This window comes from Protobothrops mucrosquamatus, unplaced genomic scaffold, assembly GCF_001527695.2.
Source record: "Protobothrops mucrosquamatus isolate PMUCROS unplaced genomic scaffold, P.Mucros_1.0 scaffold74, whole genome shotgun sequence".
Taxonomy (NCBI): domain Eukaryota; kingdom Metazoa; phylum Chordata; class Lepidosauria; order Squamata; family Viperidae; genus Protobothrops; species Protobothrops mucrosquamatus.
In genome coordinates, this window is record NW_015386451.1 from 508,962 (window position 1) to 528,093 (window position 19,132).

The 19,132-nt window shown below is 44.3% G+C and overlaps 1 protein-coding gene across 1 annotated transcript in view; it reads left to right on the forward strand.

Moving 5' to 3' along the window:
- The window catches only part of HYDIN (HYDIN axonemal central pair apparatus protein), a 119,595-nt gene that overhangs the window by 63,679 nt on the left and 36,784 nt on the right, over positions 1 to 19,132 (forward strand). The window contains exons 40-51 of the mRNA XM_015812175.1: positions 4,101 to 4,252; positions 5,366 to 5,503; positions 8,767 to 8,950; positions 9,210 to 9,351; positions 9,564 to 9,732; positions 10,233 to 10,877; positions 11,498 to 11,713; positions 13,642 to 13,835; positions 14,423 to 14,605; positions 15,322 to 15,441; positions 16,892 to 17,051; positions 17,134 to 17,306. Of these exons, the coding sequence (XP_015667661.1) occupies positions 4,101 to 4,252; positions 5,366 to 5,503; positions 8,767 to 8,950; positions 9,210 to 9,351; positions 9,564 to 9,732; positions 10,233 to 10,877; positions 11,498 to 11,713; positions 13,642 to 13,835; positions 14,423 to 14,605; positions 15,322 to 15,441; positions 16,892 to 17,051; positions 17,134 to 17,306 (2,476 nt within the window). The remainder of the gene's footprint in view (positions 1 to 4,100; positions 4,253 to 5,365; positions 5,504 to 8,766; positions 8,951 to 9,209; positions 9,352 to 9,563; positions 9,733 to 10,232; positions 10,878 to 11,497; positions 11,714 to 13,641; positions 13,836 to 14,422; positions 14,606 to 15,321; positions 15,442 to 16,891; positions 17,052 to 17,133; positions 17,307 to 19,132) is intronic.

A 19,132-nucleotide genomic window follows, 5' to 3' on the forward strand; every position in this document is an offset into this window, starting at 1 on the left:
TTAAGAAGCTTGTCAATTTTTAGATTCCAATTTTTGCTGGAAGTTTGAATTCTAGAGATGTGTTCAGTTTTCTTAGGTATAATGTTTCCTCCACTTTGAAATTCCAAATAAAGTGGGAAAATAGAGGAGCTGCAAAATAGACCTGTTCCGGACTTCTGGCAAAGAATTATAAACTGAAAATGGCTCCACTAAAAGCTGATCTGAAGATGATAGCACAAAGAAGAGCCAGTGAGGAGAATGACTCTCTTAATTCCATATTCTCTTAATAATGCGTTAAGTTGAGGACTTTAAAATCAGACATTAAAAATAATTTTATAACTAGATATGGGACCTCTATTTCATGTGTTTATAGGTAGTCTTTATAGTAGAAGTCGTTTGTCAAGTAAAATTTTATAGTCCAAGGTATTTCATCATCTCATATAATAACCAATGTTCCTCAAATAAAGAGATAGGAAAGCAATTCCCCACATATAACTCTGAAAGTCAGTAAAGGTTTACATTCATAGTTCAAGCACTCCAGTTATGCTGCCCAGAAGTTCTCTTTACAGCTGAATTTCTCACAGGTGGTCTCTATCAAAGTCAAAGAGTTTTATCTGAAGTCTGGGCTTCAAGCCAAGTCTCTTTTAGGCAATACAAGTTGTAATACCAAACTTCGCCACAAGATGTCATTGATGCCGTTAAAAACTTTTTAAGTCCCCCGTTTTTATAATAGTTTTTCAAAGTTTATTTCTTTTCTTTTTAAATAAAAATCAGCGTATCCAGTAGAAATAGGAATAAGAAAACTTTTAGGAAAAGTTTTTAGTCCCCAAATTTCAAAAGCATATGCATCCAATTAGATTAAAGTTGTTTTTATCATTGCTTTGTTTCCCCTGGGTAGTCAGTCGCCGCTGTTGTTAGAGGGTGGGGCAGGAATTCCCTTCCCACTCTCCTCACAGGAGGGAAAATACTTAGGGCAGCTTTTGCAGGAAAGATATTTAGAGTCTTAAAGAAAAGATCAGATCTCACCCAGTTTCATCCGCGTTGCTTTAAAGGTCTTGGTAATAATTTTGACTTCGGCTGTCAGCAGCTTAATGACGAGCCATATTGCTATGGCTGTCTTTCCCCCACTGGTTTGGAGAGCTGCCCCGGATCAAGCGGAAGGGCTGCCGCCCTCCTGCGATCAAGCAGGGATCCCCTCCTCACTCGTCGCCCCTACAAGGTGACTTTCGACCCTTTCCAGGGTCCCCCAGTGGGATGAAATCGGATGCTGAAGACAGAGTTCGCCTCCATGCGTTTGAAGGCGCCAGTGGCAAACCGGAAGTCCCACATGCCTCCAGATGAGTCTGAAGTGGCAGATTGAGGCACTCAGTATCGTATAGAAGGCAACTAAACTCAAGTATTTCAAGATGGCTCTCCTAGAACACTAAGAAAAAAAGGGAAATATTTGTTCTTCTCATAGAAATTGAAAGACTCAAGCAGATGGGAAAATTCCGTTTGTTTTGGAAGTCTTCTTGGAAATTAAAAATCAGAATGATTAAACAGGCCTTTTATATGTAAAATTAACTTCACCAGACTCATGGACCTTCATAGCACTAAGAAGAGTGCTAGAGATGAAGAGGAGAAACCTGATACGGCTATTAAAATAAAGCCAAAATGGAAAAGACAACATTGATCTCACTAAGTGCAAATGAACTAAACTTGCCTCATAAACAAAAACAAAATTTTAGTAAAACAAAGCCAATTTTGCTTGTCTACAAAAACACTTATAAAACAAACCCATGTTAATTTATTGAAACTAGACCAGGAATACATAGCATTGAAAAGACAAAAAAAAATAGCAATTTATCTTAAATCACTTTCTGGGGAAGTACCAGAACAAGGCAAAGGAGGAAATTTAATTCTAACATTTAGAAAAGAAGATAAGATTTTAACACCGGCATCCATTTAAGCTACAAATAGAAGTATGGACCAATTGTAGGAACAATTCTCCCAGATGTTAATAGGAATTGCAGAGGGGATAATTATCACAGGAGACATGAATGGAGTGCCACATCCAAGCTTAGATAAATCATTCCCCAATCTCCAAAAAAAGGACCATTTTCAAGGAAGGTTTTCCAATATATCAATATATTGGCTTTGCTCCATACTTGAGATTAAAGAACTCAAAAGCCGGGAACTACATGCTTTTCTCAGGAGAACACCAAATGTGCCCAAGAAGTGATGTGTTCTGGATCTCCAAGGCCACCGAGTGGAAGGGATGCAGATTTGTTCAGGGACATAGGCAAACCATGCCCTAATTCGAAGAATTTTCTTGGTCTGATTTTCTGAGCCAGGTCACATAATACGCCACAAACCCAAATGGGCAGCTGCTAGAAGTAGAGTTTATTCATTCAGCCATGTACAATGATTAAAGGTAGTCCACATTGTTAGGGGTCCACCAGTAGAGATATACTGCATATATAATGACAAGCAGGCTTTGCTGTTTAGATATGCAGACTGAGGTGTTCCTGCCTTGGACTTTGATCCTGAGGTGCATGTTGGCTGTGTATAGAAGATCCTCCTTAAGTGTGTATTCCTATGAGGAGATGTGGCATCTTTCCTTGTCTTAAGGGGATTCTTTGATGGAGCCAGCTAAGTGTCAGGATTATATGTTGATTCTGAGGTTTCGGCAATTCAGAGGGCTGCTAAAGGGGAATGGGAGCAAATTAAAAGCTTTTCTATGTAGATTTTAACATAGAAAAAACAGTTAATTTCAAATGGAGGATGAATGGAAACGTTGCATACTGTAGAAATGCAAAAAACAATTCATTTAAAAGAAAAAGAAAAAGAGTTTTCGGAGACAGCCACCTGGGAGGCAAGGAAAGCTTATATGAAAAGCAAATCAGAAAAACCAGATTCATAAAAATAGATTAAAAACATTGAAAGGGATAATTAAAGGTAAACAACAATTAGAGGTATTGGAAATAACAGAACTTCAAAAGTAGATGAAATGTGTCAACCATATCATTTTGAAAAAGCAAACAAACCAGGGAAAATTCTGGCATTTCCAATTAGAAGACATTGCCTATAGAGAAATGGTGCATGGAAGAGCTTCCCTGAAGGGAACTAAATTTGGGGGGCCCAGGCGGGACTTCTAGAGCAGTGGTTCTCAACCTTTTTAATGCCGCGACCCCCAACCGGTCATAAGTTGAGGACTAAACCGGTCGTAAGTCGAGGACTAAACTGGTCGTAAGTCGAGGACTACCCAACCGGTCGTAAGTCGAGGACTTTCCCTGCCCGGGAGCGCCGTGCATGCGTGGTTCTCCCCCCTGCGCCGGCCGAGGTGTAGCTGGCAAGCGGCAGAGACGGAGCAGGCCGACCACCAGCTGGCCCAGCCCAAGGGAGGTAAGGCACCCGCCGGAAAAGGGGAAAAAAAATGGCGGACAGCCTTGCTTGGCGACCCCCGTGAAATGGTCGATCGACCCCAAATGGGGTCGCGACCCATAGGTTGAGAACCGCTGTTCTAGAGCCTGAAGAATTCTCTGGGTGCAAGGAGAACCCAAGAAACGATCCCAGCGGCTCTCCAGACAGCCGGCCCTTGTGAGAGGGTTGTGACATAGAGGCTTTGTTATCGCCTGGGGAGCCATCTGCTGCTGGGAGATTGGTTTTCATCACGTTCAACAGCTACTTGGCATCTGAGGGACAAAGAGATGCTAGATCTGGCCTTCCCATTTCTCAAACATTTCATTAATTTTTAAGTTGAAGAGAAGCTTTGAAGCTACGTATTTGTGTGTAGCAAAAATCTGAAAACTCTAGGTTCATCAGTTCACCAGTTCATTTGAAGGGGAAATTAGAGTCAGATGTTTCAATCCATAGGTTCCTAGTCAGGTGTGAGTTTGTGTGTGTGTGTGTGTCCTTTCTTCTTTAAAGCACAAAAATATGGGTCAATAATATAGTGATGTGGAAGTGGGTCATGGCTGCAACAAAGGGCATTTCTTTCAGAGATTTGTTTTTTTCAGAGGAGTTGCAAAAAAAGAAAAGCCCTAATTAATACTTTTCCTGCCTGTCAACAAGGAAGAAAAAACCTTTTCTTGCACTCCTCCTTCTAGCCTTGTTCCTCCCCTCCCCACTTTTTTTCCAAGGCACAGAGGGGCAGCCGGCCCTCACTCTAGCCACCCGGCTGAGCACCGAGGCTTTGGCCAAGCACACCTCGAATGGCAGCCAGCAAAGCTCCGAGTCCAAGACTGGGCCCCTCTCCAACGTCTCCCGGGGTTACCGAGGAAGCACCGCCACAGCCAAAGGCAAGCCAGAAAGCCACTTATCCCTGAAGCAGCAGCAGCAGCAGCAGCAGCAGCAGCAGCAGCAGCAGCAGCAGCAGTCAGATCAGCCAGGATCCCAGGTGAAAACCCATGGGCAGATAGTCCTCACTTACTGACTATAATTGGACCAACTCTGTCGAGAACTGGCACAGTCATTAAGTGAATCTCTGGGGGCTTATTGAGTGTGACATCCTGTGACTGCATCTTAACACTTCCTGCCAGCTTGTTCACTGACTTCACTTCTCCAAAGGTTGCAGCTGGAGCTCTCGTAGCTGTGAGGCACTGTTGCAAATGAGCCCCGGTTGCCATATGCCCCAAGCACAATCAAGTGAATGCGGATATGCTGCACTTGCAACAAGTTTGAATGCTGGTCGTAAATCTCCTTCAGCACCACTGTAACTTCAAATGGTCATTGAACGAGTAGTCAGTAAGCAAGGGCCATCTGTATGACAGTTCACTAACTGAGTAGTAAAATATCTCCAAATACCAGCTCTCAGTGGAAGCCACATCATCTTTTCCCCCCCATTTGAAATGGACAATGAGGTCAGCTGTGCTTAACAATTAAACTGCTGCTTGACAGTCTGAATGACATCTAAATACCAACAATTAGTTTGTAGAGATTTTCTTTAATTGATCTATCAGGTGATTGGATCATTTCCTGGTTTAGTTTTTCTAAATTCCTTTCTGACTTGTCTGGGACTCCTTACTATATCTGACATATAACATCTGCCAGTGAGAGGTACTTGTATTAATAAAGGAGAATATTTGTAGCTCAGGGTTGACATGAGGGGTCCTTGGTGCTCTTTGAGCTTGCTTGTTTTCTTGCAGATGTTTCATTAACAAATATTCCTCCATCTGTGCCCCTACTTCTTTATTCTTTTCTTTTGGGGCTTTCTGAAATATTGCTCTTCTGTAATCAAAAGAGAAAGAGTAATTAATTTTTTCATTAAGATAACATATTGTAACATATGGCAAAACAGGTAATACAGCACAGTAAAATATTTAATTGTTAATTACAAAAAGTGAATGTCTAAACTTTTTAGCACTAATTCCTAACTGATCTGTTAATTTTCTAACTGCCTTCCCAGGTGCCCTCCAGCCCTATTCCCAGTGCCCCCCTCCAGCGACGCCTGAGTGTCAGTGCCAGTGGGGTTGGGGATTATGGTCTGATGAGTTGTGTCCTTCCAGATGAGCTATTGGTGGAGATTCTTTCGGAGAGGATGCAGGTAATTGCAGCCAGAAGAAAAAACCAAGGGAGTGTCAGGCACAATAGCTCATAGCAATATTTGTAAATTACCTAGTGAGCTTTTTGAAATCGTGGGCGCTCCATCACTGGAGATTTTTAAGAAGAGGCTAGACAGTTACTTGTCTGAGATGGTATAGGTTCTCCTGCTTGAGCAGGGGGCTGAACTAGAAGACCTCCAAGGTCCCTTCCAGCTCTATTCTATTCTTTTCCAGTTTCTTTAAACATGTCAATGGAGCTTTATTTATTTATTATAAAAACATTTCCAATTTCATTGCTTTGCTTTACTTAAAGGCTAGTTGGTGCATAGTTGGAACATAGAACATAAAATAACAGGATTGGAAGAGATCCTGGAGGTCTTCTAGTCCCTGGCTGAAAGAGGAGATCGTATACCATTTCAGACAAGTGATTGTCCAACCTCTTCTTGAAAACCTCCAATGATGGAGCACACACAACTTCTGAAAGTGAGCCATTCCACTGATTAGTTGTTCTCACTGTCAGGAAATTTCTCCCTAATTCAAGGTTGGATCTCTCTTTAACAATTTTCCACACATTACTTTTAGTTCTGCCTTCAGGTGCTTTGGAGAATAAGTCAACCTCCTCTTCTCTGTGACAACCCCTTAAGTATTGGAAGATTGGAAATGTCAGAATTCATGAGACTCTCAGGAAGACGCTGAACAACAATGGTGTACATCGCAGATTGCAAGGAAAAAAACACTATTGTCCAAAAAGAACATTGCTGCCCATCTATATTTTGTGAAAGACAATGCGATAAGCTAGAGGGCTATTGAAATAATGTTCTGTGGACAGATGAAACCAAAATAGATTGTTTTTGATTTGAATGAAAAGCAGCATGGTTTGGCAAAAGAGGAATGCTGCCTCTGGACCAGGACAGCTTCCCATCTTTGATGAAACCAAGAATTCTGGATTGTATGGCAAATTCTACAGGGAATTGCCAGGGTATCTGTTCATGAACTGGAGCTCAAGAGAAAGTGAGTCATACAGGAAGAGAACAACTCAAAACATACCAGTTGTATGACCAAAGAATGATCAAAGCAGGAGGAAGTCATGTTTTGGAATGGCCAAGTCCAAGTCCTGAGCATAACCCTATAGAAATATGGTGGAAGGACCTGGAGTGAGTAGTTTGTGTGAGGAAGTCCACCAACTTCCCTGAGTTGCGGCTACAGGATTTGGGTCTGGCTAGTCTAAGGAAAAGAAGAAATAGGGGAGACATGATAGCAGTGTTCCAGTATCTGAGTGGCTGCCATAAGGCAGAGGGGGCCAGGTTGTTCACTAAAGAACCAGATGGAAGGACGAGAAACAACGGTTGGAAACTGACAAAAGAGAAGCAACCTGGAACTAAGGAGAAATTTCCTGACAGTGAGGACAATCAACCAGTGGAACAGCTTACCCCCAGAAATTGTGGGCGCTCCATCACTGGAGATTTTTAAGAAGAGACTGGACATCCTGAGACGATATAGGTTCTCCTGTTCAAGCCTAGAAGACCTCCAAGGTCCCTTCCAGTTCTATTCTACTCTGCTCTACTCTACTCTGCTCTGCTCTGCTCTGCTCTGCTCTGCTGTGCTCTGCTCTGCTCTGCTCTGCTCTGCTCTGCTCTGCTCTGCTCTGCTCTGCTCTGCTCTGCTCTGCTCTGCTCTAACATTCCTCCAAGCTGATGTACCAGACTGATGAACAGTTATTGGAAATGCTTAATTTCTGCTCAGAGGGATTATACTGGTCACTGAAAGTAAAGGCTCACAAATGTGTAGCTTTGGATCGATGCATAAGTCTCACGTTTTGGACTCATTTGTTTAATTGGGTCCTTTTTGCCTAATTTTAGGACGTGTGGAGAACTGTATAGTGTCTCCTGTTATGGTTGGAGGGTTGGACTAGAAGACCTCCAAGTTCCCTTCCAACCCTATTATTATATGTTCTATGTTCTAATCCTATTCTACACCCTATTATATGAGTATAGAATAAAGCAGTAGTTAAATAGGCTTGTTATTGGGTATGTCCAAGAAATGATGGCATAAACAGACATATGTTGGATTCGTTCAGAAGGGCAGTTGCCATCTGGGTTTCTACTGCACAGTGAGATATTTCCCTTTTTGGAAAAAATACCAAAACTTAACAAATGAGATACCACTAGAAGGCTCCTGCTTTCTGCAAACAGGGAGAAAGTGGTATAGGTTTTTAAGAAAAGACTGGACAGTCATTTGTCTGAAATGATATCAGATCTGCTGCTTGAGCAGGGGTTGGACTAGAAGACCTCCAAAGTTCCTTTCAACTTTGTTATAATTATTGCTAGAAAGGCTTGAGGAAATTGTGAATCCCCACAGAAGATGACATCATTAGGAGCATGAGACTCTGTGACACAAAACCTATAGCAGATTCCAGTCGACTGTTCTGTGCTACAGAAGTAGTTTTTTTGAATGCCAAAACCATACCAAGGGTTGAGTCCTACAAGACAGGAGTCTCCAAGAGAAGGACAAGGGGGGACATAATAGCAGTGTTCCAATATCTCAGGGGCTGCCACAAAGAAGAGGGAATCAAGCTATTTTCCAAAGCGCCTGAAGGCAGGATAAGAAGCAACGGGTGGAAACTAACCAAAGAGAGAAGCAACCTAGAACTAAGGAGAAACTTCCTGACAGTTAGAACAATTAACCAGTGGAACAACCTGCCTCCAGAAGCGGTGAATGTTCCAACACTGGAAGTTTTTAAGAAGAAACTGGACAGCCATTTGTCCGAAATGGTATAAGGTTTCCTGCCTGAGCAGGGGGTTGGACTAGATGACCTCCAAGATCCCTTCCAACTTTATCATTATTATTATTATTATTATAACCATGACAACTGTATACGATTTGTGGACTTCAACTGCCAGAATTCTTCAGCCAGCATCACTGGCTGAGGAATTCAGGGAGTTGAAGTCCACAAGTCTCAACTTGCCAAGGTTGGAAACCCCTGCTGCAAGATACTAACATTGCTGAAGTTGCTAGATCACTCAAAAGCAATGCATGTCTGGTCAAATCATTGGCTCCGGTTTCTTAATCTTTTCTTTATGAGAAAAATGGGCATTCTTATTGGAAACCAATAAATCTCTGCTTCCTTGCATTTCTGGAGGACTCTAATAAGTTGACTTTGGCTGCCATTGAAATCCATGCCTTTCATTTGCATTAGAGGGATGTGTGCACAGCACTGCTACACTGTTTACTGGCCTAAATGTGGTTTGCTTCCATTTTTGGACAGCTGAGTGATTGCTATCGTGGCATGGTGTTCGATGGGTTGGAAACTATGTTTGCCCGCAGCATGGTGTCAGCACTCCTCTGTCTGCTCAAAGCGATCAACAACCGACGGTATATCTATTTTGTGAACCTCTTCCAAGATTTTGCTGCTATGAAAGCTAGAGAGATAAGCAAGCAAGAGCAGGAAGGTAAGAATGATGTGGTTTTTGTGGGCTCATCCAATCGTTCTTTTTTGTGTCTTATTCCTAGTTATATTCTGTGGAATCAGGCGATGGAATTTGTGGTTGTCAGATTTGAGTTCCTTCTTCCCTTCCCTTCCCTTTCTCACCTCATCTTCTTTTTGTAAGAACTGTAATGGGATGGGAACTCAGGCATTGCCATCATTAATGGATGGAGGCCCAGTTTGCAGACTGAGACATCTCTTTTCCTTCTTGATCTCTGTGGAAGAACGGGAAGAGCAGGAAGCTGTTGCAAGAGAGAAGGCTCGTCTTCAGGAAATGGATGAAGAGGAATATGATGCCCTTACTGAAGAACAGAAGATCCAGTTTGACAATGAGCTGCTGCAGGCCTTACGGGAGAGAAAAAGAAGGTGAGGAAACTCTTCCCTTGCAGGTCTCCGAATTTGTTTGGGTGTCACAGAGGAAGATGAATTGTGGTTTTATGGCAAGGCACAGGATGTGGCTCTTACCAAAACTGTGGACCTTAATCTAGGGGAAAAATTAGTGAAATTCATGGCTGAATGTTTTATAGACATTTGTGTAGATTTATTAAAAATTCTTCTCCTTATTAAATGGCTGGAAGGGAGCTGGAGAAGCTAGCTCGGGAACTGGAGGAAAAGAAGCATCAACAAGAACTGGAGCGGCTGCGGGAGGAAGAGGAGGTGAAGAAGAAGTCCAAGCGATATAAGAGGGATGGGGGGAAGGAGAAAGAAGAGGCAGCGGGGAAAAAAGGCCAGCAAGGAGGCAAGCAGGTAAGTCTCAAGGGAACTCCTGCCCAACTGCTGCATTGCTATCCACCCCACCAGGTGGACCAGTCCAGGGGGTCAGAATCTGGCAAGTCTGGTGGGGTTTTACTTCCTCCTTCTCTTGGCTACAGTGCAGGGAATTAGGGAGGCGCCTGAGCCACTTCTGAGCATTATCTGGACGTTCTGAACTAGAACCATTTTTAGCCCCTTTGCCTAAGCAACAGAACCTGTATATTTCCATCAGGGCCATCTTCTTACACTCTATATGGGCACCTCCCACACCATTATACTTTGGGTCACTAAACTGATGCCACTGATGGAGCAATCCAGATGGCTTTACTCCCTGATTTGCCGTTACTGATGAGCAGGCAGAGGATGCCAGCTTCTTTGGTCATGAAGGCCGGGCGCCAGAAAGCCTGGGAGCCTGGCTCACAGAGGCACTTTTCCTTGATGCAAGCACAAGACGGGCAGAACAGCTGAAGGCTCCCTTCCTTTTCCTCTCACAGAATCCCACTATATCAGCTTACAAATCGGATGGGAAGCTGAATGAAGGGCTAGAGCGAAAAGGTTCTGCCAAGGAGCGTCCAGATGTGAGTGTCAATGACAAAGATGAGAAGAAAAAGAAGAGCAGAATGGCCTTGCAGAATGGGCAGCCAGGCACGGCACCCCCTGCCACCCAGGAAGAGGAGGAAGCAGAAAAGGACATGAGCGAGAGTGAGAAGAACTTGGCCCAGCGGTTCAAGCTGTACGAGGCCAGCCAGAAGGAGATCGCTCAGATCCTGGTGTTCTGGGACAGGGCTCAGTTGGTTCAGCTGCAGCCACCAGGCTCGGAGGACAAGCAGGAGGAAGCTGAGGATCAGCGCCAGGCTCCGTCTGGTCGCAAAGGCAGGAAGGACCGGGAAAGAGAGCGCCAGGAGAGGCTGGAGAAGGAGCGGGCAGAAAAGGAACGCTTGGAGAAGGAGAAGGCAGAGCGGGAACGCCTGGAAAAGCTCAAGGCCCTGGAGGACAGCAGAGCCGCCGGACTGGAGGGAGAAGGAGAAGGCATGGAGAGGGACATTGGCATCCCCTCTCTGGAAATCCATGTGCTCAGTTCCGAGGAGTCCAGTGGCAAGCGGATTCTGGAAAGTGGCAAGCTGCCCAGGGTCATCCAGGTGAGTCCTGGTGTGATCCACCCAATGGTGGGCTGGGCTGGGCTTTGCAGGGAGGGAGTTGCAGGCTGGTGGGAGGTCTATGATGGGATTCAGGGCATTAGCTGTGGAGGACATGTAAGGGACATCCAGTCAGACTGAGAAAATGCTGGTCACTCCAAAGAGTCAACAAATTAAGGCACTCTTTAGTGCTTTGCCTTTTTACAAGCTATGTGAATATCTACTGGTATGTGTATAGGGTGGGGGGATGGCCTGCTCATGCTGCAGACTCAAGAACCACCAAATGGGAATCAGGCTCCAGACATTTTGTTTCCTGGTTTTTTCAAAGATAGTTTCTCAAAGCTAATTTGCCATCTAAAAGCATTCCATAATGTATACACTTATGGTTCCTGCATCATTGGCTTGTCTGAATACTGAAGGCTGGCCAATCAGTGCAGAGCTTCTGTTCAATGGTTAGGAAAGCCAAACCTGAATCCTAGGATGGTTTGACATGTCTCCTGTGGCTGCCCCGAAATAAGTTGATAAAACTTTGGGATCAGGCTAAAAACAAAGGTTCAATATGTGTGTTTGCAATTTCATTAAGGATGGCATGGAAGTGACAACTCCTTTATCCCTCGCTCTAGATCTTGAATGGTTTGGGGTTAGGCCCTTCAGGAGCGCCCATCCCTCCCACAGCCTTTTTCTCAGTGATCCCATACCCTGAGAAGCGACCAGCACAAGTTGCCTCAGAAGTTCTCAAGCACTTCACCTTCATTATTCCTGAAGAACTGAATCCAGAAGAAGACAAAAAGGAGGCCGAGAGTGGTGTGGAGACTCCAGCGAGTCTCCCTGTGGCGAAGGTATGAAGTTGCTGCTTAGTGATACCTGGGCTGCATGGAGTAGTTTAGTTGACAGACGCTGATGTTGCTTTTTAGTGTGTGGTGTAAGCCCAAATCCTGCCAGTAAAAGTGCTGGGTAAATGTCCCCTCTGTCTGTATTGAACAGAATCTCTCCATTCCCTTATCTTTGATCTGGGACAGTACCCAACTGGGCTGAGTTCAGAGGATAGACACCAAGATGGGGAAGGTTCTGCCATCAGCCTGTCTAAGGAATGCTCAAAGGATTTGGGTAATTTAAACATTATTTTTTTCTCTTTAAAAAGAGAAGAAGACCTAGGAAAAATACAATGCAATCTTAACAAAATAACAGAGTTGGAAGGGACCTTGGAGGTTTTCTATTCTAACCACCTGTTCACCCAAGAGACCCTATACCAATTCAGACAAGTGGCTGTTCAGTCTCTTCTTAAAAACCTCCAGTGATGGAGCAGCCACAACTTCTGAAGGCAAGCCGTTCCACTGGTTGATTGTCCTCACTGTCAGGAAATTCCTCTTTAGTTCCAGGTTGCTTTTCTCCTTGATTAGTTTCCATCCATCCATCGAAAAATGTTGTCCCCAAAAATATGGAGCCACCTATGAATAGAATCAGGAGAGGACATGCCAAAACCAAGGCAAAGCTCTTCAAGTGGGGAATGGCCTTAATCCTAACTCTGAGCTTCTTGCCAAAAGAGGGCAGCCAGCCCCCCTCTGTGTGCAAAACTGGTTATGATCTGAGCTTCCTTTCCCCAACCAAAGGCCGGTGCCCCTCCCACCGTGCACCAGACAGTCAGAAAGGCTTTCCGGCCCAGGATAGGGAGGGAGCTTGTACGCCAGGCTAGAACTGCGAGAACCTCCCTTTCCCAGGGCAGCCTGCCGGCTCAGCTGCCCTCTCTGCCCTGGGCTAGGAAGAGAGTCTCTCTGAGGGACTTTTGCAAGTGGTGCCGTCTGGTGCTGAGTTGAAAGAGGGAGAGGAGGCAAATCAGCATTTAGTCATTGGTGTGCAGGAAGAGACCCAGAAAAGATCCTCCCTAAATCTTCACAGCATTTATTTGATAGTTACAGAGAGCATGGTTTAGTCCGAAAAGACTCCTGTCTGAAGGCAAAGAAACAATAAAGAAACTATTTTGAGCAATTCATTGTGTCATTTTTGGTTTCCTCGTGCCTGACACTTTATCAGCAAGTTGTACCTGGTTTTGCAGTTCTAGTAGTGCGTTCTTGTGTTCTTCCTCAACCTTATTAATAAAACTTACAGATCAGACCTCTGGAAGATGTGCTCTTGGATTAACCATGTCCATTCTGGCTGCTGCCCCAAAATACCTCATTCTTTATACAGCAAAAGAAAATAGAGTTGTTTAATGTATATATTGCCTTGCACTATATCCTGGAATGTAAATATGCTACCCCACACTCACAAAGCTGTTTTCTGAGAGATCGTCCAAGTGTGTCCATTTGCTGAGAAAAGTTGATTCCTGCTAGCACAAAAATCAAGTGGTGCTCATTTATGGTTATCCACTAGCCAATGATATGAAGATATAGAGCCTAAAACGTTTCTGCCAGCTCTACTATGATCATAGGGAGATGGACTTCCTGATTCCTAATTCCAGACTTTCCTTCTTGAGGGGTCCTTGGTGCTCTCTGAGCTTGGCTGTTTTCTTGCAGAAGCTTCATTGCCCGAGCTCGGTCACCTCACCAGTGCTAGCAGGGAGAGGGCTTTGCTCTCAGTTGATGTTCTGGTGTCTCGCCCTGTCAGTGTTGGTGGGGGCTGTTTACAGTTGGCTTCTTTGGCAGCTCCTGGATCGGGGTATTGTTTCCTTGATTGTTGCTCTGATGTTAATCTTTAATTAATGTTAATATTAATGTTGATATTCTCATTTATTGGCTTTCCATCTTGCTGTGTTTCTACTGGCTTTCAGGAGGATCTGGCCACCCCCACTCGAGGAAGGTCCAGGAAGGAGAAACCCGAGGTCCCCCGCGAAGCCCCAAAGGAAAAAAAAGCTGCCCCTCGCAGCAGAAAAGGCATCCATCCCAGCCCTGGCACAATGACGACCCTGTCTGAGCTTGATCAGGGCAGCCCCACCGCAGAGGCCTCCAGTGAGAAGCTGCTCAGGTTAGGGTCCTGAGGCAGAAGCCCCCCCCTGTGGGAAGAAGGGGGCAGACCTGCCAGCCAGAATAGAAGAACATTGATAGATTGGCTTGCCCGTGCTGCCTGGGACAGGAAGCTCGGGAAATGCTGTGGGCCACAGACAGGAACTGAAGTGCCCCCCCAAACAGAAATAACCATTTCTTTTGAAATGCCCATTTTTCTGTCTTTTTGCTGTTTTTAAATCTTACTGACTGCGCATCTTATCCTATGGGCTTCCTATGGGTTTTTTCTTGAGCCTTCTGAGGGTTTATCTGTTTCTAAATCTCATTTATTATGCCCTCATCTGGGAAGTTTCTTACCATGGTGGCTGTGGGTTTCTATAATCTCCCTTTCTTCCTCTTCCGTTGTCTTTTACAGGCAGCTTAAACAAAAGGAAGGGGAAGGGGAGAAAGGACTTCTTTGTCAATGTCTAAGGAGCATCTTTTTCAGAAAACAGGACAACTTTCTTCTGTGATGGAGCAGAGAGTTCTGCGCCCATGAAGTTTGCATTCAAACGTTTGGTCTTAGGGACACTGGCTTAAAGCAGATCTGTTGTGCTTTGTATCCCACAGGTTGAACAGCTTTCGCTGGATTGTTCCTGCTAATGGGGAAGTTTCAATGCGCATCCATTTCTCTTCCATCAAAACAGGACTCTTTGATCAGGTCCTAAATTTTGAAATCCTTGGAACTCGGAGACAGTATCAGGTGTGCTGCAGGGGCACCTGCACGTACCCCAGCATCTGCCAGGATCCCACGTAAGCAGGAAGGAAAAACTCTTGCCCAGTTATGGGCATCTTCCATGCTATGGTGTGAAGCTGGGCATATTGTGGCCCTTATTGTGTCCCCCAGTGTGGATGCAAGAGGGCCCCCCCCAGCTTGGCCTTTGGCTGAGGAGACACCTGTCTGTGGCATCATTTCATGAATAAATGATGCTACCTTGTGGTTTTTCTGCCTTTTTGAAGCTAGTGGTCAGAAGCTGAGATGGAAATCAAATAACATTACTGTGACCGAATCTCCTCTTAGCCTCTTAATTGCTTTGGGTTACATGTGATTTTATCTGTTTCAACATAATGAGGCTGAGCCAGTTGCTAAAAAGTATCTTCTTATAGATAGCAAAATAAATGTAGATTTTCCAGCTAAAATGGTTGGGAATTACATTATCCTAAGAATGAAGATTATACTTTTCAACAATTTGTTCTCTTTGTACTGTCAACATTGGCTGATACTGCAGGACGAGAGTGTCTTTCTTAAGAGCAACAGAAAAATAAGAGAATTACTCCATAGAGGGTCTGGCCTGCATTGGGTACCCCAGATCTTCAGATCAGTTTCCTAGTTCTCCTTGTTCCCCAGGAAACCAGCGGGGTTCTCTGGTTGCTTGCTTGCATCAGCTCTTGCTGATCTCTTGGTGTCTTGTCTGCCCAGACCTCTTATTTTGTTCAGTTGCTGATGCATCCTTGCTTCTCTGATTCAGGATAGTGTTCCCCCATCGTAAAAAGACTATCAAGACTGATGAAATTGTGTACAAGAAATACATCCTGAGCTTGGGTGTGTTCAACTTTGGTCCCTTGCTTTGTGGCAAGTCAAGAGAAAAGTAAGTGTTAGTGGGAGATAAGAGAGTGATAAGGAAATACTAGAAAGCTCAAGGGGATTTTCAAAAGGAGATATTTTTTTTTGTTTTTCACCAAAGCCATCAAAAGCAATGTTGGGCTGAAGGGGTTTTCTGGCCTTTTCACGTTTCTGGGTGGGAAAGACCCCAAAGAAGATAACAGTAGCTGGAATAACCTGACTGTGGAATAAGGAAGTGCATGCCTTTTCATATGTCTAAAAGAAGATGCTTCAGAGAATGTGTAATGTCAGGATCACAGGGTCTGTAGGTGTTATTTATTCATTGATTTAATCAAGTTTATAGAACTGCCTAACTCAACTGACTCTTCCAGTGTAAGCTTATAATATAAGCCTCAATAAGATGGTCAAAACAAGAATAAATACAGCAGTAACTCAAAGACAAAATCTGATTACGTGAAACACCCAACAGAAACAAGACCTCACCCAAGGCCTGGGGGAATCTCCACATCTTCAAGGTCAGGACAAGAAAAGTTCTAGGGATTTCCATTCCAGAGAGTAGTGCTCCAATTGAGAAGAATACTTTCTGAGTGTCCTTAAATGACATTATTTCAAGGACAAGACTCAGTGTACCCCTCTGTCAGATCTTAGTATGAGCAGAAACAGTGGGAGAAGGGTGATCCTTCAGCTAATCAGGTCCTCTCTGATGAAGGGCTTTACAGATCAGCACCAGTACCTTGAATTGTGCCCAGACATTGATCAGTATTGAACGTAGCCCGCCTTAGACTGCTTTTCCAAGCAGGAGAAGGGTAGGATAACAATCCTTCTCCCAATACAGGTAGTCCTTGACTTATAACTGTTCAGTTAGTGACCGCTCAAAGTTACAGCGGCACTGAAAAAAGCAACTTATAACCATTTTTCACACTTACAACCCTTGCAGCCTCCCCAGGGTCACGTGATCAAAATTGAGACACTTGGCAATTGACTCATATTTACGATGGTTGCCATGACCCGGGGTCATGAGATCACCTTTTGCGACCTTCTGAGATGCAAAGTCAATGGGGAAGCCAGATTCACTTAAGTGTGTTACTAATTTAACAACTGCAGTGATTCAATTAACATCTGTAAAATGGGGCAAACCTCACTTAACAAATGTCTCACTTAGCAACAGAAATTTTGGGCTCAGTTGTGGTTGAAAGTTGAGGATTATCAGTAATCACTGTGTCCTTTGTAGCTGGATTTGTTCCTTTGTGGGCTAAAAAAATTATAATACCACCGCAGGCTTTTCTTGCCAGATGGACAGAAGTATGTACAGAGCTTCCTTGGCCCTAGGCGCCCGCTTCTCATTCCATGCTGATTGGTCATAGGGGAATGCAAGTCTGGCCTGGGGAAGAGGAGCCCTCCCCCACCCCAACCCCTTTGACACCTGTGGGGCACTCCAGCACGTCTTCTCTCTGCCTTCCTCCGGGGCTCTCTAGGTACAAGGCTGCGCGGTATCCCAATCACTTTGAAAAGCTCACCATTCTCAACATCTCCCCTTTGGAGGTCGAAGTGCACTTCTTCTTCCAGCATGACTCCAGGGCAGTCACCTACCTCTTGGACCCACCTATGCTGATGCTGAAGCCAAACCAGAAGGAAGTAAGGGCAGCAGCCAGCCGCTTTCCTTGATAGGCTTCGCCCTGCAGGAGATTCCACTCAGTGCCGTTTCCTGTCCTTCCAGGTGCTGACCATCTGGGCATATCCAACAGCGGCTGGTGTGTTTGAAGACAGCATTGTCTGTTGTGTGAAAGAGAATCCGGAGCCGGTCACCTTCCGGATCTGCTGCCAGGGCGTTCGCCCAGAAGTGGAGCTGGACCGCCGACAGCTGCATTTTGAGAAGTTGCTGCTGCACAGGTTGGGCTTTAGGAGATTAGCCTATTTTAGCCATCTGTTTGCTGACCACCCCTCATTGTGTGTCTCTTTCCTTCACCTGAATGGAAATGGAACATGGTGGAGTGTGGAGGCGGAAAAATATTTTAGGGAATTTTTGACCAGTCTTCTGCCCTTAGATATTATAATGCTGCTAAAGTCTAAATCTAAATTATTTGATTGAGATTGGGTTGCGGGGGTCAATGAATGTGGCAATCTGATTTTCAGCAGCAAATGGCCATCCTGTTAAGGGAACTATGAGCTTTGTAGAGAAGTCTGATTTCCCAAAACCTTGATTAATAGTTCATTAATCTATGACATATTACTTGCTGTTGATATGTACACCGTGAGCTTATGCACTGGAGACAAATTCCTTGGGTGTCCGATCGCACTTGGCCAATAAAGAATTTATTCTATTCTATTCTATTCTATTCTATTCTATTCTATTCTATTCTATTCTATTCTATTCTATTCTACATTTTCAGTGGTAAAAGGCAAGTGCCAGTTTTTGTTTGAGTGGGACAGTCTACTCTAGCTGGCCAGAGACTTGAAACATGTTAACAGTATGTTGAGCATGGAGCTGTGGTCCTTCCTGCTTCCTCTTAAAAAAAGAAATTCCATGGGACTGTTTGTGGCAGGACTTCAGATCATAGAATCCAAAGTCTTTCACTTGGAACTGACGTGGAGATTATTTAGTCTAAAGAAAAGAAGAAATAGGGGAGACATGATAGCAGTGTTTCAGTATCTGAGGGGCTGCCACAAAGAAGATGGGGTCATGTTGTTCTCCAGAGCACCAGAGGGCAGGATGAGAAACAATGGTTGGAAACTGACCAAAGAGAGAAGCAACCTGGAATTGAGGAGAAACTTCCTGACAGTGAGGACAATCAACCAGTGAAGCAGTTTACCCCCAGAAATCGTGGGCGCTCCCATCACTGGAGATTTTTAAGAGACTGGACATTCACTTGTCTGAGACGGTATAGGTTCTCCTGCTTGAGCAGGGGGCTGGACTAGAAGACCTCCAAAATCTCTTCCAGCTCTATTCTAGTCTAACCTCCAGCTCACTGCAGCCTCCACTTGAACATCTCTGACAGATGACCAGGTGGCCTTTCAACACATCATTGGCAGCTGGATTCACTGGATGACAGCTCCTAAAGTCAAGCAGTTTCTCCTGATGTCTAGCTATAACCTGCCTCCTTAGAGTTTTTATCCACCCTTCCCCGTCTGCTCCTGCCCTTGGGGTTACAGAAAATAAGGCCACTCTTTGTTCTGTTCTTGCATCTGTCATGCCTCCTCTCAAAGATCTCTTCTATAGAATAAATATGAACAGATCCTTAACTATTCTACACAGGGATGGTTTCCAGTCTCTACCCTACCTTACCCTTGTCTTCCTCCAAATTCATCCAATTTGTCACTATCCCTTTTAAGCTGCTCTGGGTCTGGTTCCCCAGATGTGACCTAATCAGGGGAGAGTAGAGTGAAATGATTCCTTACCATATTAGACCAGACTCTGCTCTTCCTCCTGTACCCCAAGGGACCAGCTGCTTCAGAACCTGCTAAATTGTGGTCAAGAAGGATGCTGGGTTCCATTTTTGCAAGTACTGCTGCCAAGCCAATTCTTCATCTTCTCAAATTTGTGCCTTTAATGTTTCCTAGCTGGGTACAGAATTTCACATTTCTCTTTGTTACATTCCATCCTATTCCTTTCACCACTAAAGACGTTAAAAAAAAAAGGATTGAAAATTTCAAAAGACAAATATAAAAAAGCAACATAGAAAAACTAAACAATAGTAATATCTGACTAATCAATTAGT